We start from the raw sequence: 27,836 nt of genomic DNA, 5'->3' as shown, positions 1-27,836 counted from the left end.
GTCGTGACGTCGATTCAGTCGGGGATCTTTAATCCTCTGCCGCAGCAGCACAACCGGTTCCAGAGGAGGGGGGTAGCACGGTCGGACACGAATGGACCGCAGCCTACACGAAAAGGCCGAAATATCTCGGTCTAGTTAGATAGGGTACATGATAATATCACCGAGTAAAACTGAGAGTAGGACTAGAAGGAGCCGACTATTTGCATAGGCCAGACCCCCTCCTCTCTGTCTCTGTCTCTGCCTTTATCCTACATCCTATTCACAGACGTGTCGCTATTAAACAGACCTCATTTAGAAACGCAGGTTGATATATATATTTCAAACGCATATATTTGACTCGTTTAGCTGAATTCGGTATCTTTTAGCCGGCTGACGGATACTAGCCTATATACGCCTCGTCCTGCCGGTTTCCTGCGGCCAGTTGCGCCCCGGTTCGCCCTTCAGCTACGTCGCCGCGTCCACGCTGTTCCTGTCAGCTGCTGCGCATCGGCGAAACATGCAGGATGAGCCTGCGGGGGTGACAACCACGCAATTACCCCCGTCAACCGAGGAAAGGGACAGCAGCGGCAGCACGGGCAACAAATCCGGGAAGCAACCGAACCAAACCGACAGCAGCCACGACAGCCAGCTCGGCTTATTCACGCCGGATTATAACCACCGGAACCAGACGACAGCTTTCCCCGATTTCGATCGAGATCATTTTTTCATCAGTGACCTTCAGCACAGCCGAAAAATACATCAGCAGTTAAGTCAGCACACTGAGTTTAGCCCCACAGAGTCGCCCCCACCCCAGAGACATTTCAGTCACCTGCCGCAGAGGCAGCCCTTTATGCCCGAGCTCTGCGCTGCTGACCCCCGCGGCTCTCCAGTGGAAGAGGCTGAAGCCGATGCTGCGTCGCCATCGCCCACTTCTGTAAATCCTAACAAGATCCAAATGGACTCCCCCATCGCCCACCATATAAATAACGGCAATGGCAGCAGTAGCAGCAGCACCGGCAACATGTTGTCCGGTGGTCTCAGCGCCGCTTTCCCGAACCTGCCCGCCCAGGACATGCAGAGCGCCAGCGTAGGCTCGTCTTCACCTTCCATACCTGGGTTCGGCACCCCGTGGTCCGTCCAGACCAGCTCCTCTCCCCCTCCCGCACCCAACTCCATCAACCCCATCCACGCGAACGCCATTAACCATATGCCCAACACGGACTCTGACAACAGCTTCTACCCAGGTATCCCCTCCTCCATCAACCCGGCCTTCTTCCAGAGTTTTTCGCCAGTGTCAGCTAATCCGTGCGCCGGGGTTAATGTGCAGGGCTTCAGCGGTCCTTTCTCGCCCCAGATGAACGTCCCTCAGCAGGCGCAGAGTCGCAGGTCCCCGGCCAGTCCCCAGATGCATCCCCAGCAGGGCGCCTTCCTGCAGCAGAGGAACAACTACAACCAACATCAGGTGAGCTGCTATAGGGCGTAAATCACATGAAGGTGACACGGGATGGGAGCCCCCTGTCTCCTATGGTTTTCCCACTTGAATCAAGATGTTGGGGGAATTAAGGTTCCTATCATTATTAAGTGTGGGCCACCACTAGTAGGGTCTTTAGGTTAGGTTAGCATCTTGTGACACTGCAGAGATTAAGCATAGCCTTAAGAGTTCTGTGTGTGGACATTATGCAGCATTATGCAATAAATAGTCTCTTTTTTTAACTCATAATGCATTTGTCATGTCCTCTGCAAGAGCTGAAGTCACTACTCTCGAGGCAAAGGAAGGGAGGGGTGAACAGGGGAACAAGGGAGCATCACTGAATCTAGCTGTTGTTCTCTGTGGAAGCTGGCAGTGGGATGCAGTCACATGGCACCAGACCATCCCTGTCTTGTGGTTCAGTCAGTGGGAATACAAAGGCTTGCAGGGTTTGGTGTACTAAATGGATGCTTATTTGGGTGAAATGAAGGCATCTAGTTTCATAGAGGACCCAGAGGAAAGGCCAGCAATAGAGGCTTTTCACATGAAGGTTCAGATTATGCAGTAGCCTTGGGGCCATGTGTTAGTAGCCTTCGGCCTCAGGTTTCTCATGTGATTTGCACATTGTGTGTGTGTGTGTGTGTGTGTGTGTGTGTGTGTGTGTGTGTGTGTGTGTGTGTGTGTGTGTGTGTGTGTGTGTGTGTTGTGTAAGCTTGTGTGTGAGTGGGTATATGCTTTAAAGTGCATCTATGCTGTCTCTCCAACCTTTAACCCCTTGCTTTGATTATGAGTACATTGCAAATTTATTTTTGTAGAAATGGAAAGACAACCGTCAAAACAAAAAAACGTTTCATTTCCTTTACATAACAGCACTTGCATTAGCCTGATTTTTTAGATAATATAAACTATTTTTTAAAGCACAACACTATCTGACATCCGTAAGCTGTTTGCAGTTCAAAGAGAAAAAGAATTTAGGTCACATTATGACTCGAGTGTGTGAGAAACAAAAAGTTGATTGTCCTCTGTGTAGGATTTTTACGTGAAAGCACGCAAGATTAAGCATGATGTGATACGATGTATGATATAACAGTGGACACAAGGTCCAGGTATAGAGAGAAAGAAAGAGAGAGAGAGAAAGAGAGAGAGAGAGAGAGAGGGAGAGTGCATTACACTGGCGGCGTCGCAGCGCACGGTATACTTAGTTCTAGTCTTAAAGCCCTAAATCTTCTTATCTACCCACCCGTTATAGGAGCAGATCAAGCCAGGCTGTTGCTGACAGGGAGAAAAGAAAGAATAGAATATTATGATAATATATAAAAAGATGCACATGCCCTTTTTAACCTTCCATCTTTCAACACCCTCTGTGCCCCGTCCATTCTGTGTTGCAGCCCATGGTGAAACAGTCTCCCTGGGGCAGTCACCAGGGGAATGGCTGGGGCTCCGGGGGGATGTCCTGGGGCCGGGACCACCGTAGAGGGAGTGGCATGGGCGTACCTGGCTCAGTCAGTCACGTCTCACCCCTGAAGAAGCCCTTCTCGAGCAACATCATCGCTCCTCCCAAGTTCCCACGCTCCGGTGGATCACTGGGGCCTAAGTCCTGGATAGAGGAGAACATGTTTCGCACAGACGGCAACAGCAACACGTTGTTGCCCCTGCAGGTATGTGTTTTGAGTTGCTACTACACTGGTGTCTGTGGTTTTGGGGGATCATTGGTTTGGTGTGTGTTTGTTTGTGAGTGGATGGGTTTTGTTTTGGTGTTACAGTGTGAGAATCAGTCGATTGGGAGTGGGAAAGAACTGGTAACATAGGCATACCCAATCACTTGTGTGTGTGTGTGTGTGTGTGTGTGTGTTGTGTGTGTGTGTGTGTGTGTGTGTGTGTGTGTGTGTGTGTGTGTGTGTGTGTGTGTGTGTGTGTGTGTGTGTGTGTGTGTGAGTGTGTGTGTTTGTGTTTAAGAGAGTGTTTCAATTTATATCCCTTGATGAAATAGACACTAAAAGGGAATGGTAGTTATTTGTATCAGTAGGGAAACTGAAAGAAAGGGATTGTCCAGACACACATAGCATTGTGTAGATGTAAATGACCATTAAAGGGCCCGCATGGTTAGCATTTCAATCAGATGGGAGGAGTTGGAACTGATTTGCTCTGCATGTTTTACTAAAGGTGTAACAAAGTGGGAGCTGGGCTGAATTCACTTCAGGAAACTAACATATTGTAGGTGAGATCTGATTTAGGCACCAACACTGCTAAAGCTAGAAGGTAATCTTATTTCATGTTATATGTAGCAAGTTGAGTGTTTTCTAAGGAAATTGCTAGAGGTCTGTGAAAGTGGTCATCACATGCTACTCGATTGTATTGCGTATAATGTAACTCAAATTATTTTCCTCTGTTAAAGTGCTCATATTATGCTCATTTTCAGGTTCATAATTGTATTTAGAGGTTGTATGGGGATAGGTTTACATGGTTTAATTTTCAAAAAGCACCATATTTTTGTTGTACAGCACATTGCCGCAGCTCCTCTTTTCACCCTGTGTGTTGAGCTCTCTGTTTTAGCTACAGAGGGAGACATCTCACTTCTGTTCCATCTTTGTTGGGAGTCGCACATGCACAGTACCTAGGTAAGGACTACTAGCCAGTCAGAAGCAGAGTATGAGGGCGTGCCCTGACAGTACCTAGGTAAGGACTACTAGCCAGTCAGAAGCAGAGTATGAGGGCGTGCCACGCGTAGCTAAGCTGAGGCGCAATAAAACGCGTGTGTTACAAAGTGACCACGTCTGTCTCTGAAGTAAAGGCTGGACTACAATAGAGCTGTTTGGAGCAGTTGGTGAACAGTGTTTTCTGTTGGAGATGGTAAGTCCCTTTGGGGGGGACTTTGGGCTTTTTCACTTTGTAAACCTATAACATGCACAAAAGAAGATATATAACACAATAAAAGAAAGGGAAAATGCCAAAAAGCATAATATGAGCACTTTAAGGCAGCAATATGGTTTCCTTGGCCACCTTTGGTCATGTGTTGATGATATCTCTCTGTTTCTTTTTATTTTCTACTACACTGCCATTAGTTTCCAAAATTAGATTTTTCTCAGACAAAAAAATACTAACACTCTGTGTTTTCTTTATAGAGTTGTAACCATGGCTGACATCCACTAAGTGTCTCTGTTTATTTGGTATTTGTGCATTTAGTATTGAATGAACTTAACCAGAAGGTAGCTGAAACCATATCAGTAAATTATTGTAAATTGCATGTGCATGGGATGCAAACAGAGTTGCATAGACCCTGAATGGATTGCTAGTAGAAATTATGACTGTTTGGGCAAGGAAAAGTATTTTTATGGGTTTTATACTCATCTAACTGGATTGCTGTATTTCATTTAAGATGCAACATTATTTCCTAAAAGCCCACAGTGTCACTGTCTTAAGTTTATCATTTCTGATTCTATTTGTGATATTTCTTTACAGTGTTGGTAGTTAGACTAAAAGTACCTTTTAATTCTGATGTAAATACAGTCACAGGCTGGTGAGCTGGATGTAAGAGGCTTTCACTGTTTTAGAAAAACTGTCTGTTACTGTACTGAACAGTATATTCACAGTTTATAATGCAGTGGTTTACTTAAAGGGACATATTTAATACTCAGTAAAAGCCATGAAACTGCAAACTTGGTTAATTAATGAAATGCAATGCAAAAGACAATATATTACTCTCTACACTACACTGACTTATTCTGACTAGAATAATGATATCACCTAAATACGGGTGTCACTAAATGCTATTACTGTTGCTCTGAGCTCAAATTATTAGTGATATCAGTGCCAAGAAGTACAATGCTTCCTATTCCAGGAAACAGGCTTGACTCCATGGATTGTTAATTTCCATAAACAGTGTCGGCCCTCGAATCTTTCAGATTCCAAGTCTTTTCCTTCCTTCCTTTCTGTTTAATGTTTGGCCATCAGTGACACATCTCTGCTATGTCATGTTTTAGACATCACTCAGAGGTAGACTGTGGAAGGTAGGAGAGTCTACTTTCAGTGTGAATATTATGTCTGGAGTAAAACTTGGCTTACATTTCTTTAAAATGTTACAGACATTTTCTATCGCTAATGCATACCATCACCCTGAAACACTATATTCTTAAAGTTAAGAATATATCCACCCCGCACCATGATTCCTACAGCCGCCTGTTTAACTTTCCTGCGTGTTACAATTTCCTCCCGATCCATAATGGCAGACAAGCAAAGTCTTTTTGCGGACACGCGTTCTGTTCTGATTGGTGGCTTCAAAGGAGAACTCCACCGAATTCACACATCAAAGTCTGTTTACGGGTTTTGGGGAATACATTGTACAAAGCATCCTGTGGCTCCAGTCTAATAAATTGGAAACCTTAACCTGTCTTGAAAATGACTATTTTAGACAGTGGAGTAAGTGGACAACTTACTCTTTTGGTTTCAACATCTGGCAACCTGTTTAGGATTAATCAATAATTCTGTTATCAAAATGGTTCAAACATGCCCTGCACTGATAAAGTAGATGTGAAGTTACTGCAGTCACTGGATTATATTGACTGTCCATTAAAAGGACATTTTAGCTATTTTTATTAGATTAGATTTGATTAGATTCAACTTTATTGTCATTGTGAATAGTACAAGTACAAAGACAACGAAATGCAGTTTGCATCTAACCAGAAGTGCAAAAAAAGCAGAAAAGTGCAATGTGATGTACAAAGTATAGACAGGTGGTGCATAGGCAGGACAAGAAATATATTGCACTGTTATAAGAGCAGAATATATATGGCTATTTAATATGAACAATGTATGAACAACATGTACAGATATGTGCAATGTAGTAGCAGTGACATTATACTAGTAGTAAGTATTATTTTAGTAATTAGATGCAATGCCATGTAGTTATTAGATGCAATGCCATCTAAAAGGCTTTTCACACTGCTCTTAGCCCCAGGCTAAATTAGCAGCTAGCCTGGGGCTAAAAAAAAAGTGTTCACACTGGCTCAATCCAGGCACATTCCAAAGTGGGCTAAACCTGACTTTAGTCTAGTTGCTGGCCCGGCTCCAGAGGAGGGTTACCTTTGAGTTTTCGGGGTTATCCCCTGAAAAGTGAATAAACAAGGGGCTTACAGTTACCAGTGTGAAACAGGACAAAAGTAAACATGAGTCACGTGTTGCGGACATTTAACCCAAGGCTAGTAGAAGTGCACTGTGAATCATAGAGCCCTGGGCTTAGGTTAGCCCTGGGGCTAAGTTATCCCAGGATCAACATTTAGGCCAGGGTTAAGGATGGATAGGCTAGTCACCAGATTATTACCATATGAGTTTCTCATTATTTGTCATTAAGGAGAACTATCTCATTGGCCCACTGATGAGCTCATAACCTCCATCTCAGCTCTGTAGCTAAATGCCATTCCTGGTTTTGGTTTGCATTTTCTTTCGGTCTCTGGGAACAAGTCCAGAGATCCTGGGGAATCCGTCTCATAGGCCGCTCAGAAATATACCTTCAGACCCCCTAAAGTGAGTAAATACGGAAAGAATGTTAATCCAAGCATGAGCTACTCACTCTCTTAAATCACTTACATGTTAAGCCAAATACCCACACATCGGGGGATTTATTATTTATAAGCCAAATCCCCAAAGTGTGTTAGAAACGCGAGGACACGCATCACAACGTGTGTTATTGTTTGTTTTTTTTACTACCTCTGACTCCGGATGATATAAAAACCTCACACTTTATTTTTCAGGAGCGCACCAGAATGTTTGACAGTCTGAACATGCACTCCCTGGAGAGCTCTCTGATCGACATCATGCGAGCCGAGCAGGACCCGATGAAAGGTAAGATTGCCTTTCCCTTTCTATCTACGTTGGGGGGGTGATCGGGTTTGGCGAAAGAGTCCTGATGTTGCTCAGAGTCACACAGTGCAGGGGAAGTGACAGGCCCATTGCTCCCGGAGCTGTGTTGTTTTTCCACACTCCAGCTTATTTTCTCCCCGCTGAGAGCTTAATACTTCTGCCACCAGCTGCACTATTACATGATCTTCCAGCGCTGATCCTGTTGCTGCTTAACCTGAGCAGCACAAACAGCTGAGTAAGGAGTGGAGGAGAGAAGTGACGGTACTTTTCTTTGATGTGAATATCTCTCATTTGTTACAGAAGTGTTCAGACGTGCAATATCACACATCCCAATCTGAATCAGAAAAGGGTTTATATATAATTAAGTTAGTTACACTTACGAGGAATTTGCCTTACAAACAAATTGAACATTAATATGAAATAAAAGATAAATACAGAAATAAATATATACAAAATTGCTGTTTAGCATAAGACTAAAAACTAAAATATATATGAATAATCCTGAGTTTCCTTTGAATTGCTCTTAATGGTTTGGCAGGAGCAAGCAGAGAATGTACTGTAGGGTGACACTGCCTAGCCTCCTGGGCTCAGCTGCTAGTCACCAGAGGAGCAGTGTCAAATAACTGCAGCGCTCTCACTCTCCTCTCCCGGTCACGGCTGCTTGTAGCTCATTTACAGCCTCACAGGCCAGCTACACTTGCCCTTTAGAATATGGCCCTGAAATAACAACATCGGTAAATCCAAGCCATGCATACAGTCTTGTTTTTTGTTCTGGCATATGCGTAGAAGCACCACAATTCTTGTGCAGGTTTTTTATTTGTAGTCTCCAATAAGACCCTGCTAAAAAAATCCTGACTCAACCTGTGCCCTCCTTTCTCAGGCAAGTTTCTTGTTTTTCCTGCCAGAGCAGATGGAGAGGACATGGGCCAGTGTGCACAGCAGAGAGAGGGGAATCTAGACTAATTTTAGATGTGATCACACTTTCACACACTGTGTATGACAGCCAAGAGAGGAAACGGCAGGGAGCGAGGGCTCTGCCATTTATAGCATTGCCATGGCTGGCACAACAGTGTACCGTATTCTGACTACAGCAGCTCCAAAATATAATAAAAAACCAAAGCATTCAGTGGCTCGATGGTGTTTTAAGACCCCAACATCGAATTCAAGGCAGAGCTGCGACCGTCGACTTCAAGGCACCTAAACCTTGTTTTAACCCAAACCTAACCCTAACCATTGCCTAATCCTAGTGCCTTCCAGGCAGCGCTGCCTGGAAGTCGACGTTGAGGGCTTAAAACACCAAACACCCAAAGAGTGCTGGGGCGGCCTCTAGCTCACCCAGTTAGAGTGTGCGCCCCATGTAGGCTGAGTCCTGTGCAGCGGCCTGGTTTCGAATCCGACCTCTGGCCCTTTGTTGTGTGTCGTCCCCCATCTCTCTTGCACCTTTCCTGTCTATCCACTGTCACTATCAAATAAAGGGAAAAGCCCCCCAAAAAGTAATCTTTAAAAAAACAACATTTAGTGCTGCAAGTTAATATTTATATTTAACATTTCTTTGGCTTTTTTTTTAAATAGCACTAGGTGCTGTTAAACATTTAAAGTTGCTATGTAGAATTTGAACAGTTGTGACTTTGGTGCTACCCAGTGGTAGGATCAAAAAAGACACTGGCAATACCACACCAGTCAGAATGGATCGCTAAATACACACAGTCTATACCAGTGTTTCCACCAACAAAATCTTATGCCATCCAGTAAATCTAAAATATGCTTTAATCACATGTAAAAAAAAAATCTACATATGGGCACTTTAACATTCTTATATACACAAAATAAATGGCTTGTCTGGCAAGACATACAGATGTGTTACAGTTTTTTTCGATTGCTAAACGACAGTGGGTACAACTGGAGTCACATGTGCAAAACTCTAACTACAGTCTGCACAGCAGCAGTTCACGTGGACCAAACTCTAGTTCATTTTTCATTGCTTGAACACAGTTTTCAAAACTCTACACACTTATCCCATGACTTTAACCACAACGTGCACAACACTGTAGATTTACAGCACTTTGTTCAAATGCTAACACACGGCTGTCAAAACTGTAAACCACACATTCAAAACAGAATAGATTTCAGTCTGGTGCCTATCACACACTGCTGATTGCAATTTTAGCTGAAAGCCTAAGCAGGTGTCTAGTTATAGACTAGTTAGTGAACATATATGGTATTTATACAGAGAAAGCTCAGAAAGCCTTTTTTTGTATACAAACACCAAATAAGAATGAAACAATTCTACACTGTACTGTTTGAGAGAAAAAGGTAAAAGAGCAAAGATACCAATATGTCCAGGTAAGATGTCTGAGGTTATGTACACAGCTATAAAAAAAAGTGAAAAACACTATATCTTTACAGTAGTAAAACTGCGTTCTTACTGTTTTTCAGAAAGTAATGGAGGTGAAAGCAATAGAAACACCACATTCATTAGTATTTAGAGATGATGCAGACATCTAATGTGATGAAGAAAACTTGCCACATGATGCTGGAGAGAGGCAGGATTAGTCACACTATTCGTTGGTACTGTTATGTACCTTTAGTTTTTTCCCCAGTAATTCCATAAATTACTAGAGACAAAATACTTTATTGAAGAAAACTGCTGATTTCCATTCCTTCTTGTTTACCTTATGTAAAAATTGGTATGCTATACAATCTATATTTTTTCCTTAAATAAACTATTGAGTAGTGTCAAGTCACTCAAATTGTTCAAACTGTAAAGATGAGAAAGTTTGTAATTTCTGTCTTGGTGTTTGATGCTAGTGTTTTTACTCTCAGTGTGTTCTGAGTGACAGTGTGTGTTATCTCAGTGAGGCCTGTGCATACTGTTTGAGACGTGTGTTAAGAGTTGTGTTGCTTTGAATGAGTTTTGCAGGTGATATGAACTGTTTAGCTCAGGTGACTGTAGGTAGTGCAGACTGTAGTTTGAGTTTTGCACATGTGACTCCAGTTGTGCCCACTGTCGTTTAGCAATCGAAAAAAACAGTAAAAATGACAAAAATACACGTTTACATAGAATATTGCATTACAGTTTGGTGTGATATTTCACTGATAACACTTAATTAACTTAACCTGTATGTCATGATCTAAAGACTAAGAAGAGCTTTGTTCCTGTGAGAAGCCTGTTGTAACACATTTACAGACAGGCACTGTGTGTGTGTGTGTGTGTGTGTGTGTGTGTGTGTGTGTGTGTGTGTGTGTGTGTGTGTGTGTGTGTGTGTGTGTGTGTGTGTGTGTGTGTGTGTGTGTGTGTTCTCGCTTCCATGTACACACATTGGCCTCGCCCTGTCCTCTCCATCTGCTCTGTCTCATCCCTATTTTTATGTGTGTGTGTTTTGTGTGTGTGTGTGTGTGTGTGTGTGTGTGTGTGTGTGTGTGTGTGTGTGTGTGTGTGTGTGTGTGTGTGTGTGTGTGTGTGTGTGTGTGTGTGTGTGTGTGTTTCTATTTATCATGTTAGGCCGTGTGGGATGCCCTAACCCTGGGGCTGACGGCCTACTCATGCTCAATGGTAATTATCTCCCTCTGTAACCACGTTTCCATCCAAATGTAGAGCACATTTAAATCCGATTGACAGAAAATTGAAAATGTGAATTAATGCGTCAGCTTCAGTGGACTTTATTATTCCCTAAGTCCGTTTCCATTGGACGTTGTTATTGATACACCAAGTCTAAGATTTTCGAATTTCCAGCCTTCCATTCAGCTGTTTTTTTTGTGCAAATTAAAAAATGAGCATAAAAGGCAAAGTGTCTTATGATGCTTCCACTGTTCCTCTTAAGCCTCATTAGACTTCCTCTCCAGACTTACAGTCCGGTGGTGTAATACAGTCACACAGTGACATGTGGTAGGTCTGGTGTAGAGAAGACAATACCTACCAGTATTTCATCATCTGTTTTCTTTTTTATAACAAATCCATACATTATATTTGCATAAAGTGCTATTTGTCATCAAAATGTCTATGTAGTGCCAATCTGGACTCTATAAACATCATTGTATTTTATGTTTTGGAACGTTAGCATCAGTGTAGCATTTTCAAACCTCCCAGTTGCCAAGGGTTCATTCAAACTCAAGATCTAATCCCTTGTTATGGCGCTTACACGACGAGGAGTGTTTCCATTGTTAAACTAAAGTCACCTGAGGACTTTGAATGCATCACAGACCGGACTGTTACACCCTTTCCTTAAAATGTAAATTTTAAAGCAGAGTAACTGTGGCCCTGCAGACTCTCTGCCTCACATGTGGACACACCATGTTGGGGTCAAAAATTAAATCTTGTTTTATAACAGTGTCAATGGGACACAAATCTGGGTCAGACAGCATTTGCAAATAATTGTGAGCGCGCTTTTCATTGTCTCTGGTATTTGCTGTTTCCTCCTGAGACCCAGCAATCAGCTATTTGTTTTCGCCCTGTGTCAGAGGCAGATTTTGGCTCCCGTCTCTGAGGCCGGACATGTTGCTGAGATGAGCCTTGTCGTCCCTGACAGAGGACATCCAGGGCTTTTCAGTGATGTAACATATGTGGTGTTGGACCTTGACAAGTTCTTTTTTCTGGTTTTCTAAATGGCTTCCATCAGATCTGGCACACTTTAAGGAAAAATAGTGTCTAAGGAGTTGTAAAATTAGTTTTCAGGGCAGTGAGATAATGTTTTTTTTACCCGGGAAAAACATAAATCTTGTTCGGGGTCTCAGGAGGATGTAAGCTAAGCTGCTTTAAAGTATAAACAAGTCAGTTTGTATGGAGTTATATTCCTATCTTTAATCAAGAGCGCATTCTTTCAATTTGAGAGCATTTCTCACTGATATTACGTTCAGATTTTGTAATAATTTCCCTCAAAACCTTGCTCTCACACTCAAATAGTCACTGCTCGCGCTTGGATTTGCTCTGCTTGTGCTCAAAGTTTGTGCAAGCTTGCGGTTTGCTTTGCTCTGCTTGCACTCAAACTTTCTGCTTGGACTCAGATATGTTGTTGTTTGGACAGATTTCCTGCTCTCAGCTTTGAACCTTCTCCTCGCACTCAGGCTGATTCTGCTCACTTGCAAAGTTTCTGCTCTCGGATTTCTCCTTGGCGCCGCTTTGGATTTTTTTTGTGTTATAACCCTATCAAAAGTCAACAACCAATAGAATGCCAGCTGTAGTGTTGACCAATGAAATGATCCCAACCCCGTTGAGGGTGCGTTCATCTTTTTACTTGAACGTCTGTTGAGGGCGGCTGCACTGTAACCTGACTGTAACCAAGTTTATATATCCCGGCGCCGTTTATAGCTTTATTATAAGTATATGTCAACATTGTGCACAGAATGGTCGGATTTATTTCACCTGCACCCGTCAGGAAACGGGAGAAAGCTTTGAAGTGGGACGTATGAAGTTATGTCCACAACGACGAGGGTGAGTAACATAACTTAAGCACCTAGCTAGCTAGCTAGCTAGCATATGGCGCTAGCATATAGCCTAGCTTGATGTCCAGAAACAAATATATGTTCTTTATTGTATAGCTAGCTAGATTGAACGACATATGACGGACAGTGTGTGTATATGTGATGACCCTACTTTGTATTTTTTCCTCGTTTGGTTAACCATGTTCCTGGGATTTGGCTAATTTCATGTTAGAGCCAGTAGTAAAACCTAAACTGTAATATAACTGAAAGAACACAAGAAACTGGATTGTTTGTGTCAGTTTTTGCATCACTGTTGTGTGTTGTTCATCAGAATTTAGTCTTCATTCCTTCATATAACATTAGTTTGAAAATAGATTCATAGCAATCTGTATAAAACGTAATGTTAAGTTCAATTTTATCACTATAATAAAAACAGATCTAGAAATGATATGGTTTCTTATTTGCTCCTTAAATAGCAGTTATTTGTTTAATTAATACAAAGCAAACTGAACTGAAAAAACAAGTATTTTGTTTTACTTTTTTTTCATCCAGGTGGGGCTGAGGGGTTTGACCCCTGTTGATCTGTGTGTCATATCACCAACCCATGACAGCTAGAATTCACCCTGCTACTCCAGATCTACCTGCTGTACGGCTGGCTACAGACTACAACCATCTGCTCCAGATCTACCTGCTGTACGGCTGGCTACAGACTACAACCATCTGCTCCTGATCTACCTGCTGTACGGCTTGCTACAGACTACAACCATCTGCTCCAGATCTACCTACTGTATGACTGGCTACAGACTACAACCATCTGCAAGTTTTGTTTGTAGTGAACATCATCAACAGCTGCACTTAAAGTCTCTTGGGTTCATATGGGACTTGGTTGTTCTCCATACTGCATCAAACACTGTATTATTTTTTTGTGTTATATTAGTACAGACAACAGTAAGTATCATTACTTAATCACAGTATATATTGTTCTGGTGTACACTGTTGACTTGACTCCATGCTATTGACTATACTTTAGCTTGCCACCTCAAAACTTTACCTTAATTGCTCTTGTATAGTTAATTTATCTTCTGCTAGTTGTACATACCTCCTATTTAATTGAATTATTCTTAATTTGTGTTGCCATACCTGAATCATCCCTCTTGTGAACACTAGGCCTATCTTATCTTTATTCATAACCCTGCTCACAAACTCACCTGTACCTGGGTCATCTGTTTGCCAATATCAATGTTCCTGCTACAGTAAATCCTATAGGCACATTGTACTGCTTCACCGTAGTATGAACCATACACTTTTAAGGTTTCGTGTCAAATATTGTGCAATTTGTTATGAATTACTCATTGTTTTGACAAGGTAAATTAAAGCTATTTACCAAGTGTCAGCTCTGGTAAATTTAATTGTACTGTTTTTTTTATAAATGTTATGGAACATGAAAAAACAATTTGCCTTGATCAGGGTTTTAATTTGTTGCAAATGTGAACATGGTTTTAATAATCTGTATCTTATTGCTCTGAAAAACTACAATGATTTAAGAAATAGCAGTGATACTTATCAACATTTATTGAATTGATTGAATATATGGGCAGACATTACAGGCACCTATTCATGTCAACAGAGAAAACAATAATTTGTTCTCTCTTTTATCACTTTGATTATACGCTGATGGTGCAGAAAAGGGTGAAGTCCTTGTAGATGGCACTTTGAGGACAGACCGATCCAGGAACTCTCCACTGTTGTCTTTGTATAGTATGCTCCTATTAAAGACAGATTCATAGACATCAACACGTAATATATTAGGTGTACATAGCTTGCTTTAACATCATTACTATCTTACCTTACCTTCTCTGATTTGGTTTTGTGGACATCAGTAATTTTCTCTCCCAGGCCTGGTTGTGCACCCTGTGAATTTAAGCAAGAAACATGAGTGTATGTAACATGATTTTGCTATTATATTATTATTTTTACAATTGCATTATTATCAGACTTGCCAACCTTCTTGGTTTGTGCTACTGCTGCCTGTCCTCTGCACACAGGTGAGTGATGTGCTGACTGGCACAGGTCCATGCACATAGTGCAGCTGTGATGCAGCTCAACAGGGGTACTTCAGTCACACCTGGAAGAAGAGAAACAAACCAACAAAATACTTGTTCTTTCTGCTCAGTTTGCTTTGTATTAATTAAAAAAATTACATTTAAGTTGCAAATAAAGCATATCATCTCTAGATCAGTTTTATTAGTGGTGAAATTGTACTTAACAGACTGGGTCCGTGTACTTTTTCGTTCATTTGATTTTCATTTCATAAACAGGTATTAAAAAACAAATGGTTATTTGATTTTCGTTTTAAATCATGGGGATCAGACCTCCGGTGCTGGGTCTAATATTCTAATATTAGCTGCTGCAGCTAGCTAGCAGCTAGCTACCAGCCCTGTGAGCTCCGGTCCCGCGGTTCGTCCTCCCGGTGCTGACTGACTCTGGTCCGTCTGCAGAGCTTACGCACTCGCCTAGCTGACCTGGGAATCTACCGCGCCGTGATTTATTCATATTTTATTTACTTTGCAGTGATATGCTATGCACTGATGTCAGGCAGGCTTGCTGCTGCTTTTAGTCTGAGCCTGTGAGATAACTAAACTTCCTTTGAATATAACGTGCATATAAATAGACGGAATAAATAAAAGTCCCCGGAAATAAATATAAGTAAAACATATGTATTTAGGCTATTGAACTATAATGACTAATGCCTATATATGTATTGCCTCATTTATGTATTTCATGTTCCATTTCATAGCCATATTTATTATGTAAAGGGGCAAAAATGGACGGATCAGTCGCCAGGAAGTTATAGACTACAGTTTCCCTCAACAGCAGCCGGGACATTCTAACGCTTAACGTGAAAAAGCTTAACGTGGTAACTTAATGTACCTAAACAATGATCAATCAGATATCAATCAGTTATCAGTCACATAATGTCCATAATAATTGGACTTTGGGTTAGATTTTTTGACAGTTTTCAGTGGTTATGAGGAGCAATATGAGAGAGAAATTTGGTAATCATTGATCATTGTTTAGGTACATTAAACCACCTCTATTTGTTTCTGGACATCAAGCTAGGCCATATGCTAGCTAGCTAGGTGCTTAAGTTATGTTACTCACCCTCGTAGTTGTGGACATATACTTCATATCGTCCCACTTCAAAGTCTTTCTCCGTTTCCTGACCGGTGCAGGTGAAAGGGTCGACCATTCTGTGCACATTGTTGACATATACTTATAATAAAGCTATAAACGGGCGGGGATATATAAACTTGGTTACAGTCAGGTTACAGTGAAGCCGCCCTCAACAGACGTTCTAAAGTAAAGTGAACGCACCCTCAACGGGGTTGGGATCATTTCATTGGTCAACACTACAGCTGGCATTCTATTGGTTGTTGACTTTTGATAGGGTTATAACACACAAAAAATCCAAGCGCGGAGGAGAAATCCGAGAGCAGAAACTTTGCAAGTGAGCAGAATCAGCCTGAGTGCGAGGAGAAGGTTCAAAGCTGAGAGCAGGAAATCTGTCCAAACAACAACATATCTGAGTCCAAGCAGAAAGTTTGAGTGCAAGCAGAGCAAATCCAAGCGCGAGCACAAACTTTGAGCTCAAGCAGAGCAAATCCAAGCGCGAGCAGTGACTATTTGAGTGTGAGAGCAAGGTTTTGAGGGAAATTATTACAAAATCTGAACGTAATATCAGTGAGAAATGCTCTCAAATTGAAAGAATGCGCTCTTGATTAAAGATAGGAATATAACTCCATAAGTTTGGTGCACTTTTGGTTCACAAGTGGTTGGATGAAGATATCATGAGATAACTCTGCAGATTAAAGTCCACAGAGGTTACTGAAACTTGTACTCTGTACTTTTCTACATGCAGCCCGGAGCTATGGGAGACGCCGAGGTAAACTCAGCTTTCTGTAACATGTCTTTTTCCTTGTGGCTTATTCTCTTGTGGCATGCTTCGTTGCTTGAATGGATACCAAAACTGAGGCCTCAAGTGTGGAGGCAGACTTCAAATTATCTTTCTGTTTTGAAATTATAATTTTTTTGCCCAATCACTTACTGTTGGCTATCAAAAACATCAAACAAAATTACTTTCAATTGACTTGATCGTATCGTTTTAGGTACTAGACATGCAAGTGGCATTAATCAAAATCCATAATAAAATATAAACTGACTTTTGGAACAGAGCACTTTGAATATAAAATTTGAAAAAAAATAAAAACCTAATATAATAATAATAATATAATATAAACCTAATATGAACTAAAAATTAACTCGAAAAATCTTTTAAAATAATCTCAAATTATTGTTTAATTTATATATTTTTATACAGTTCATTCATATGACTATTCATTTTATAATCGCTTATTAATATATTTAATATTGAACACTTTGGGGCTCCATACTGCTCAGTGATGCTATTAACAGCTTTGCTCCACACAGCCTGCCTTTCCTCACCTGCTTCACCTGCCACACTGCTCAGAGCGGAGCACACATGATCTAAAGCGTGATTTATGTTTCTGCGTTAAATCTACGCCGTGGCTTTGTACAAAGGTACGTGGAGGCACGGGCCCTACGCCGGACCCTACGCTGTAGCCTGACGTGCACCTCTTGGAAAAATTTAACTACACGTCGCAGCGGCAAACGTCACTCGCCCGTGGCTTGGAAGCGTTGCAATTCCCCCGACTCATTTCCTGGTTCTCCTTCTCCATAAACACCATGAGATCAAGGAGAGGGTTAACTTCTCCTGCTCCAGATTTCCCACCGTGGTCAGAAAGAACAGGGGAGACTCTTTGTTTCTCTCACTAGGACTCTAGAGTCGCTATTCGCTCCGAAGCGAATCGCTGCCACTCTCTCACTCACTCTACCACACACCCCCACACACACACACACACACACACATACCGACCGTGCTATTCTCCTAAAGAGATCGACGCACACACCAACGCACAAGTACAAACTTCAGGCCACTTACGTAGGCTACGGCGAAAGCTCTGCATGGAGCCTCCTCAGAACCATAAATCACGCTTCAGTCTCAGACCTGTAAAAAATAATCCTCACTTTAAGCTGGTGCTTTGTCTCACAACCACACATGTATTACTCCAAAGACAGCCTCTCCTCTGGATGTGTCAGGAGAGGCAGACAGCTTTAGATACATGTTTGTGATTTATGTTTCTGCTTCTGTGCGTTAGTGTGAATGCTTGACATTTGCTGTAGCTTTAACTGCCTTTTTCTTCCTCCACCAGGCCGCTCCTCCCTCTTCCCTATTGATGACAATCTCCTCGACGATGGCCACGGCAACCACGGTGTCCCAGGTGTCCATGGCTCCCCCAACTGTTACCCCCACCAAAATGGGGAACGCATCGAGCGCTTCTCCCGCAAGGTGTTTGTGGGAGGTTTGCCTCCTGACATAGATGAAGGTGAGGATCACTGGTGGAAGTATTCACATCCTTAACTTGAATAAAAGTACTATTACCACTCTGTAAAAACACTCTGTTACTTAAGTAAAAGTATCTAAGCATCATTAGGAAAATGTACTTAAAGTATTAAAAGTAAAAGAAAAATTCTCACATTTTAGAAACTGGAAACGATCCAAACAGTTCTTCTGTCAATCAATTAAGTGTTTAATGGGCTAATCATTTCAGCTGGACTTGTAGGCCTATACTGTTTACTGTTGGGTAGTTTATAATTAAACATCATATTTTATAAACTACATGTAATTGTGTGCAAAAATCTTAATGTGTAAAGTAACTAGTAACGGAATCTGTCAGATGAATGTAGTGGAGTAAAAAGTACAATATTTCTCTCTGAGATGTAGCGGAGTAGAAGTAGAAAGTGGCATGAAAAGAAAAGACTCAAGTAAAGTACAAGTACCTCAACATTTGTACTTAAGTACAGTACTTGAGTAAATGTACTTAGTTACATTCCACCGCTGGTGAGGAAAACACAGTCTTTTAGTATTGCAGTATACTGCTGGCCTTCTTCTATTCTACAAACCGTCTTTCTTTCTCTTCACCTATCTGTTGTTCTTTTTCCCACTTCTCCTCAGATGAAATAACCTCGAGCTTCCGCCGCTTTGGTCACCTGGTGGTGGACTGGCCGCACAAAGCCGAGAGCAAATCCTACTTTCCACCTAAAGGTATTGATGAAAGCAGCGAGCCTCCGTATTAAACATACATGTATGTAATTGGCCCCTATTTTAAACAATAAAGAAAGTCTCTTATGGTACTATTCTTTCTGGCATAATTTATTATTATGGTCAACTTAATTATTTCCTGGATTTTGTATAACCATAGTCCCTATTAATGTATGTAGAAATGGGATTCAATTGGGAAAAAAAATTCTGGCGTAGCCCCCCCACACACACACACACACACACTCACTTGTCAACCCAAAGTTACACCCTTGCTAATAGATACAGCATCATTTGTCATACAGTCTTTATTTGAGTGTGTTTAATGTGCACACTGACGCTGTGGATGTGTGTGTTTCCTAGGATACGCCTTCCTGCTGTTCCAGGAGGAGAGCTCAGTGCAGGCTCTGATTGAAGCCTGCATGGAGGAGGATGGGAAGCTCTACCTGTGTGTCTCCAGCCCCACCATCAAGGACAAGCCTGTGAGTCCAACAGCACCAGCTCCCACTAACCAGACACAGTGCTGCCATTTACATTTTTTTCCTGAAAAAAAGAGAGTGGATTTAAAGTTCAATTTGACTTTTTGACTCCAGGTGCAAATTCGACCCTGGAATCTGAGCGACAGTGATTTTGTGATGGATGGATCTCAGCCCCTCGACCCCCGCAAGACCATCTTTGTGGGAGGTGTCCCTCGCCCCCTGAGAGCAAGTAATTACACATACTTTGTTTTTCCGTGAGCAATTTCATATCAATTTTCTACTTAACGATGAACTTGTTTCAGTTTTGTTCTGATCTATTTAGAAACTAAGTAGCTCAGTAGCTTAAGGTTGGCACATGAACAAATGATTTAATTATGAAAATTATGGAATAGGAACTTCAGATTCAGATTCACTTTATTAGCCATTTGCAGTGTAACCCACATTGGAAAAAATGTGCAAGTAGCTCAAAGTGCAAAGGCAGCACATAAGAGGACACAACATAAAAACAGACAAACAAAGCCACATAAAACCTCAATATTAAGATGCTAAATATTAAAATGCTGTACAATAAAATCCATACATAAATTTAAAGTGAATACTTACAACTGATCGATTAATTGATATTTTCGGTTATAGGGATGTATGGTTGTGTATTGAAAGACAACAGATTGAAAACACTTTGATAAGTTAATTCATTCAAAACGTAGGACGTACTTTAGATTGAGACTTGTGCTGTGTCTGACCGCCTGTCACCCTCTGACTAGTTGAGCTGGCCATGATTATGGATCGTCTCTACGGTGGAGTCTGCTACGCGGGCATCGACACCGATCCCGAACTCAAGTACCCCAAGGGGGCGGGGCGAGTGGCCTTCTCCAATCAACAGAGTTACATCGCTGCCATCAGCGCCAGATTCGTCCAGCTGCAGCATGGAGACATTGACAAGCGGGTATGATTATTCAGAAAGAGTATTATGAGGATGTGTATTTCACACATTTTGTGAATGCAAGGTGTGTGTGTGTGTGTGTGTGTGTGTGTGTGTGTGTGTGTGTGTGTGTGTGTGTGTGTGTGTGTGTGTGTGTGTGTGTGTGTGTGTGTGTGTGTGAGAGCAGCAGCAGCAGCTTGTTGCTATGGTGAGCGAAAGCTTATTAGGGCTGATCGAATTAGCTTCCTTCCCAGTATCTCCAGTCTGCAAGGCAAGGCCATTTCTTTATATAGTACAACTCATACACAAGAGCAGTCGAAAGTACTTTACAGAATAAAACAAACAAAAACAGATTACATTTACAGTGACACATTACCAGTAAAAACAAGAGTGAAATATAAGATCACATATATGTAAAAAGATAGACAAAATGATAAATATGGTTGTAATGTTTTAAAGGGGTGATAGAATGATTATATAGGGTATTTCACACTGTTCCTTATGGTCTCCTAATGGGGTATGTAACATTGGTTGGGCTGAAAATGGCCTGGTTGATATTTTATTGGCCCTTATGCATCCCTGTGTTTTGGCCCTATTTGTAACAAGAGCTTTTCTTCCAAATATGGTATGGTCATGAATATTTAGATGAGCTGCGCGGTGATTGGTTGAGCGACTTGCCATACGCAGACATTAGAGACGCGCGCTGATTGGTTGAGCGAATCCCCAATACACATACATTAGAGAAGCGACAGAATCTCATATTCCAGACACTGCAATGTTTCATTACCAAATTCACTTCTGAGACTTTTTTAAGCGATAAATCAACTATATAAAGCTCAAATATGGGCCGTTTTACAAAAATTGATGGCTAATTGCAAATTTGGTAAGACGTGTCGGACTTTAGGAGCTCCACACAGTCTGACGAGAAAGAGACAGCCTGCTGGGCTCCATACCCAGCGCAAAGTCACCCTTTGTGGATACTGCATACGGGGCTCCGCGGCCAGCTGCCGGCATAACTATGTCTATAAATAATACATTTACGGTTTTGAATGTCCCAATGTCTTATAAAGCTAACCGTTGTGTCCGATTTGATTTTAAGGCATTTTTATGAACGCGAGGCGTCTTTGTAGGACAAGCAGCTGCTTGCTATATGTCCCATTCATTACAATGGGGGAATACCGCAGCTAGCTAGCTACATTGTCGTCATAACTAAATTATATTTACAGTTTGAATTTCGTCACGCCACTTATACAACATCATTCCCCAATGTCTTATAAAGCTAACCGTTGTGTCCGATTTGATTTTAAGGCATTTTTATGAACGCGAGGCGTCTGTAGGACAAGCAGCTGCTTGCTATATGTCCCATTCATTACAATGGGGAAATACCCATTGACATATATATTAGGAAATACCGCAGCTAGCTAGCTACACTTTCGCCATAACTAAATAATATTTACTGTTTGAATTTCGTCACGCCACTTATACAACATCATTCCCCAATGTCTTATAAAGCTAACCGTTGTGTCCGATTTGATTTTAAGGCATTTTTATGAACGCAAGGCGTCTTTGTAGGACGAGCAGCTGCTTGCTATATGTCCCATTCATTACAATGGGGAAATACCGCAGCTTGCTCACTTTCGCATAACTAAAGTATATTTACAGTTTGAATTTCGTCACGGCATGAATATTACAGGTTCCTCAAGGTCTTACAAAGCTTTTATAACACTTGTCCGATTTCGGATTTCAATTGAATGTATTTTTGTGAATGTCAGAGTTAGGAGGAGGCTAGCTAGCTCTCATTGATGGACTCCATCTCACCGCGGATCTATCAATGAGACTCGCGGACAAGAGGCGTTTATTTTCCCGATTGTTTGTTTAAATAACTCAACACACATACCCATTATAAGATTAACTGGAACCTGCGGGCTGCGGTAAAAGATTGCGGGCGTAACAAGCTCGGCGATGTAGCAACCCAGGCAGCACCAACACCAATTCAGCAGTTACAGTGAGGTCACACATTCTGACGGCTGATACTTGTCATATATGGTGACCTCTGAGATACTGGCTATGTGATGACTCCAAATAAGAAAATATGGGTCCAGATTAGTGTGAAGACATGACATAACAACACCAGAAAATATTATGAAGTTTGACTCATTAATTCAGCAGTTACAGTGAGGTCACACATTCTGACGGCTGCTACTTGTCATATATGGCGACCTCTGAGATACTGGCTCTGTGATGACTCCAAATAAGAAAATATAGGTCCAGATTAGTGTGAAGACATGACATAACAACACCAGAAAATATTATGAAGTTTGACTCCTTAATTAAGCCGTTACAGTGAGGTCACACATTCTGATGGCTGATACTTGTCATATATGGTGACCTCTGAGATACTGGCTATGTGATAACTCCAAATAAGAAAACATGTGTCCAGAGTAATGTGAAGACATGATATAACAACCCCAAACAATATTTTTAAGTTTGACTCATTAATTCAGCAGTTACAGTGAGGTCACACATTCTGACGGCTGCTACTTGTCATATATGGTGACCTCTGAGATACTGGCTATGTGATGACTCCAAATAAGAAAACATGGGTCCAGATTAGTGTGAAGACATGATATAACAACCCCAAACAATATTTTTAAGTTTAACTCCTTTATTAAGCAGTTACAGTGGGGTCACACATTGTGACAACTTAGCCAATGTGCTTATTACAAATGTAACTTGTGCATGCATGTGCATGCAGTCACAAAGAAATACATGTTTAGATAAATTTCAGAGAAAATGTACCTTAATATATTTTATTTACTTTCAGATAAACAGCGGTTTACTTTTTTTCCTTAGGAAGCAATAAAAAATTGCGAATAATCATACAGCTTGCATCCGTGGACGTAAATTAATTAATGTTTACTCCGTTTGCGTCCGCGCTCTTCTTCGCCCTCCATTGTCTAGCACGCACGAGCAGACGATGTGCAACAGCGCCCTCTGCGGTCACACTTCCTGATGGGTCACTGTTTACGGTGTAACACCGGCACTAAACTCCGACACACAGACGGAGAAAATTTGCAATTAGCCATCCATTTTCGTAAAGCGGCCCATATTCGAGCTTTATATGGTTGATTTCTCGCATAAAAAAGTTTCAGAAGACTACCTGATCTCAGGTCAGTTGTGTAGCCTATGTAAATGTTGGGGCGTGACCGTTCTCTTAAGGTTCCGGATTTTGAGACGCTTGCGCAAGCAACTCAGCTTTGTTGGGATTTGCCCGTTTTCAGAGGCAGTTTCAAAATATGAGATTTTCATAGTAAAGGGGTGTCAGTGGGATTTTGAGCTTCTATGTATGTCCTATTTACCCACCAAACTGTCGTTATTCAACTATGACAGGGTAAAATCGGTTTTGCATTCTATCACCCCTTTAAAAAGCCCCAGAGAACAGGGATGTTTTAAGACCTGACTTAACCCTCCTGTTGTCCTCAGAAAGTTTTTTTTTCAATCAAATTGTAAAAATAAATAATGTGGATGTTCCATACAACGCTCTTCACAAGTAAAATAAATGATCAGTTCACTACTTTTATTGAATTTGGGTGTTTTATTCAATTTTATAGCATTGATAACAATTTAACAAAACTTTGGACTGCAATGGAAATGTTGGAAAAAGCTTCAAACGTGTGGGAAAAACAACAAAAACTGCAAAAAGAAATCGGCAAAAATGTCGACAAAAACATTGACAAAAATGTCAAAAACATTGTGAAAGGCTTTTCATACTTAAGGAAAAGTAACAACAACGTCAAAAATAGTGACAAAAACATTGGTGAAAGGGTCGAAAAAGATGACCAAAATGTTGAAAAAAATTATAGTAATTTAAAATGTTGACCCATAAAAACAAAAAGTTGCATGGTCGACGGGAAGACAACACAAGGGTTAAATGTGTGTGAGGTGCTGGCCAGTCTCAGGGATTCTGGAAGTTTATTCCAGGCATGAGGAGCATAACAACAAAAAGCTGCTTCTGCATGTTTGGTTTTAATAAACTGAACGGAACTGCAACTGTTTATTGGTCCTAGCCCATTAGTCCTAGCACATTGGTCCTAGCCCATTAGTCCTAGCACACTAGTCCTAGCACATTAGTCCTAGCCCATTGGTCATAACACATTGGTCATAGCACATTGGTCCTAGCCCATTAGTCCTGCCCATTAGTCCTAGCCCATTGGGTCCATTGGTCCTAGCCCATTAGTCCTAGCCCATTGGTCCTAGCCCATTGGTCCAGCACATTGGTCCTAGCCCATTGGTCCTAGCACATTAGTCCTAGCCCATTAGTCCTAGCCCATTGGTCCTACCCCATTGGTCCTAGCACATTAGTCATAGCCCATTAGTCCTAGCCCATTGGTCCTACCCCATTGGTCCTAGCCCATTAGTCCTAGCCCATTGGTCCTAGCCCATTAGTCCTAGCCCATTGGTCCTAGCCCATTAGTCCTAGCACACTAGTCCTAGCACATTGGTCTTAGCCCATTAGTCCTAGCACATTGGTCCTAGCCCATTAGTCCTAGCACACTAGTCCTAGCACATTAGTCCTAGCCCATTGGTCATAACACATTGGTCATAGCACATTGGTCCTAGCCCATTAGTCCTAGCCCATTAGTCCTAGCCCATTGGTCCTAGCCCATTAGTCCTAGCCCATTGGTCCTAGCCCATTGGTCATAGCACATTGGTCCTAGCCCATTGGTCCTAGCACATTAGTCATAGCCCATTAGTCCTAGCCCATTGGTCCTACCCCATTGGTCCTAGCACATTAGTCATAGCCCATTAGTCCTAGCCCATTGGTCCTACCCCATTGGTCCTAGCCCATTAGTCCTAGCCCATTGGTCCTAGCCCATTAGTCCTAGCCCATTGGTCCTAGCCCATTAGTCCTAGCACACTAGTCCTAGCACATTGGTCTTAGCCCATTGGTCCTAGCCCATTAGTCCTAGCCCATTGGTCCTAGCCCATTACGCCTAGCACACTAGTCCTAGCACATTGGTCCTAGCCAATTAGTCCTAGCCCATTAGTCCTAGCACACTAGTCCTAGCACATTAGTCCTAGCCCATTGGTCATAACACATTGGTCATAGCACATTGGTCCTAGCCCATTAGTCCTAGCCCATTAGTCCTAGCCCATTGGTCCTAGCCCATTGGTCCTAGCCCATTGGTCCTAGCCCATTAGTCCTAGCCCATTGGTCCTAGCCCATTGGTCATAGCACATTGGTCCTAGCCCATTGGTCCTAGCACATTAGTCATAGCCCATTAGTCCTAGCCCATTGGTCCTACCCCATTGGTCCTAGCCCATTAGTCCTAGCCCATTAGTCCTAGCCCATTGGTCCTAGCCCATTAGTCCTAGCACACTAGTCCTAGCACATTGGTCTTAGCCCATTGGTCCTAGCCCATTAGTCCTAGCCCATTGGTCCTAGCCCATTACGCCTAGCACACTAGTCCTAGCACATTGGTCCTAGCCAATTAGTCCTAGCCCATTGGTCCAAGCCCATTAGTCCTAGCCCATTGGTCCTAGCCCATTGGTCCTAGCCCATTGGCCCTAGCACACTAGTCCTAGCACATTGGTCCTAGCCCATTGGCCCTAGCCCATTGGCCCTAGCCCATTAGTCATAGCACACTAGTCCTAGCACATTGGTCCTAGCCCATTAGTCCTAGCCAATTAGTCCTAGCCCATTGGTCCAAGCCGATTAGTCCTAGCCCATTGGTCCTAGCCCATTGGTCCTAGCCCATTGGCCCTAGCCCATTGGTCCAAGCCCATTAGTCCTAGCCCATTGGTCCTAGGCCATTGGCCCTAGCCCATTGGTCCAAGCCCATTAGTCCTAGCCCATTGGTCCTAGCCCATTGGCCCTAGCCCATTAGTCATAGAACATTGGTCCAAGCACATTGGTCCTAGCCCATTGGTCCTAGCCCAATCTAGTCCCTGGCCATTGGTCCTATCCTCCCATTGCGTTCAGCCCATTAGCCCCCTTCCTAGTCTACGTATTGCCCATTGGTCCTAGCCCATTGGCCCTAGCCCATTAGTCATAGAACATTGGTCCAAGCACATTGGTCCTAGCCCATTGGTCCTAGCCCATTAGTCATAGCCCATTGGTCTAGCCCATTAGTCCTAGCCCATGAGTCCTAGCCCATTGGTCCTAGCCCATTAGTTCTAGCCCATAAACGAGCAACAGAATCTTAAACTCAATTTTCTTGTTCACTGGAAGCCAGTGAAGTGATCTCAGAACTGTAATGAGTGCTGGCCTTTCATACACACATGCATATACTGTATGTATTTATGCACTTTCCATGTCTTCTCTAAAACGTGTGTGTGCAGGTGGAGGTGAAGCCCTACGTCCTGGATGATCAGCTATGCGACGAGTGCCAGGGCGCACGCTGCGGAGGGAAGTTTGCTCCCTTTTTCTGTGCTAATGTCACCTGTCTGCAGTACTACTGCGAATTCTGCTGGGCCAACATCCACTCCCGCGCCGGACGGGAGTTCCACAAGCCGCTGGTCAAAGAGGGAGCCGACCGCCCGCGCCAGATTCACTTCCGCTGGAACTAGAGACGCGACCACAGCCATGGTGACACAGGCCGAGGAAAGGGAAATGAAACACTGGCTAACAGGAAACAGAGCATTGCTCCGCCTCTCCTGCTCTCCTAACCTATCAGTATAATCCAGTACGTAACACTATACAGTATATACTATATATATATCTCTATATCTTTTGTAGCAGCCAAACACCACAAGCCTCAGTTTTTCACCAAAACCCCCCTCACATCTCAGGCTCTGACAACTCTACAACTCTTTTGTGGTACTTTCATCTTTTCTAAGAGGAGATTTAAAAAAAAGAGATTGATTTTTGTAGGTTTTTTTATTACTATTATTTTTGTATGTGAGATTTAAAGTAGATACAGGAATGTTTTTTGCATGGGGGCAGCTTGTCTGTCTGTTTGTCCGCTGCTAGCCACCCCAACAGTGCGTGTCGTGCACACTTGTTTCTGGGAAAACCTTGATTCTCTAATCTTGACGCCTGCCCCAGCTCATTAACCAAAGGTAGCAAAAAGATAGTAAGCATAAAAATTGACACATTTTCTGCCGCAAAACAAACGGTTGTTTTTTAACGTTGCCATGGGCTCTGTCTTCATGTTAGAGAGTTTATTTAAAAAATTAAAAAAAGACGCTAGGGTTATTTCTGCGCTCATACTGACCCACAGAGTGATACCTCAAAATACTAAATCTGGTTTCTGCTAACTGTATTCAAGATTTATACTTAACAAGCTATTTTAGAAGCTTTGCTGCTATATATAGTATATAAGAATAGATGTGTAGGTAATTATATTTAATGCCATTTATAAACCAGAATCATGTAAAACAAAATGGCCCCCATTGCCATGGAAAGTGCATGTAATGACAATAGCTACACAAAAAGCATGCAGGATAAAAAAACAAAAAAACAAACCACTGATAGCATAATCAAACACAAGACATACATTTCTATAGTGAGTAGCATGATCATCTATTACAGAT

At 42.2% G+C, this 27,836-nt stretch overlaps 1 protein-coding gene across 3 annotated transcripts; it reads left to right on the top strand.

Moving 5' to 3' along the window:
• cpeb2 (cytoplasmic polyadenylation element binding protein 2) lies at positions 1-27,836 on the top strand. 3 transcript variants are annotated; one of them, XM_039811626.1, is made up of 11 exons: positions 2-1,441; positions 2,836-3,105; positions 7,195-7,285; positions 10,806-10,856; positions 16,641-16,664; positions 18,013-18,186; positions 18,816-18,905; positions 19,263-19,381; positions 19,493-19,607; positions 20,143-20,324; positions 26,643-27,836. In XM_039811626.1, the coding sequence occupies exons 1-11, from the start codon at positions 497-499 to the stop codon at positions 26,868-26,870; spliced, it is 2,289 nt and encodes a 762-aa protein (XP_039667560.1). In that variant the 5' UTR covers positions 2-496; the 3' UTR covers positions 26,871-27,836. The 3 variants fall into 3 exon arrangements, with proteins under 3 accessions (XP_039667561.1, XP_039667562.1, XP_039667560.1); XM_039811627.1 differs by lacking the exon at positions 16,641-16,664 and having other exon boundaries at positions 1-1,441; XM_039811628.1 differs by lacking the exons at positions 10,806-10,856; positions 16,641-16,664 and having other exon boundaries at positions 1-1,441.

This window comes from Perca fluviatilis, chromosome 9, assembly GCF_010015445.1.
Source record: "Perca fluviatilis chromosome 9, GENO_Pfluv_1.0, whole genome shotgun sequence".
Taxonomy (NCBI): domain Eukaryota; kingdom Metazoa; phylum Chordata; class Actinopteri; order Perciformes; family Percidae; genus Perca; species Perca fluviatilis.
The sequence above is the reverse complement of the archived record's forward strand: the minus strand, read 5'-3'. Positions and strand labels throughout refer to the sequence as shown.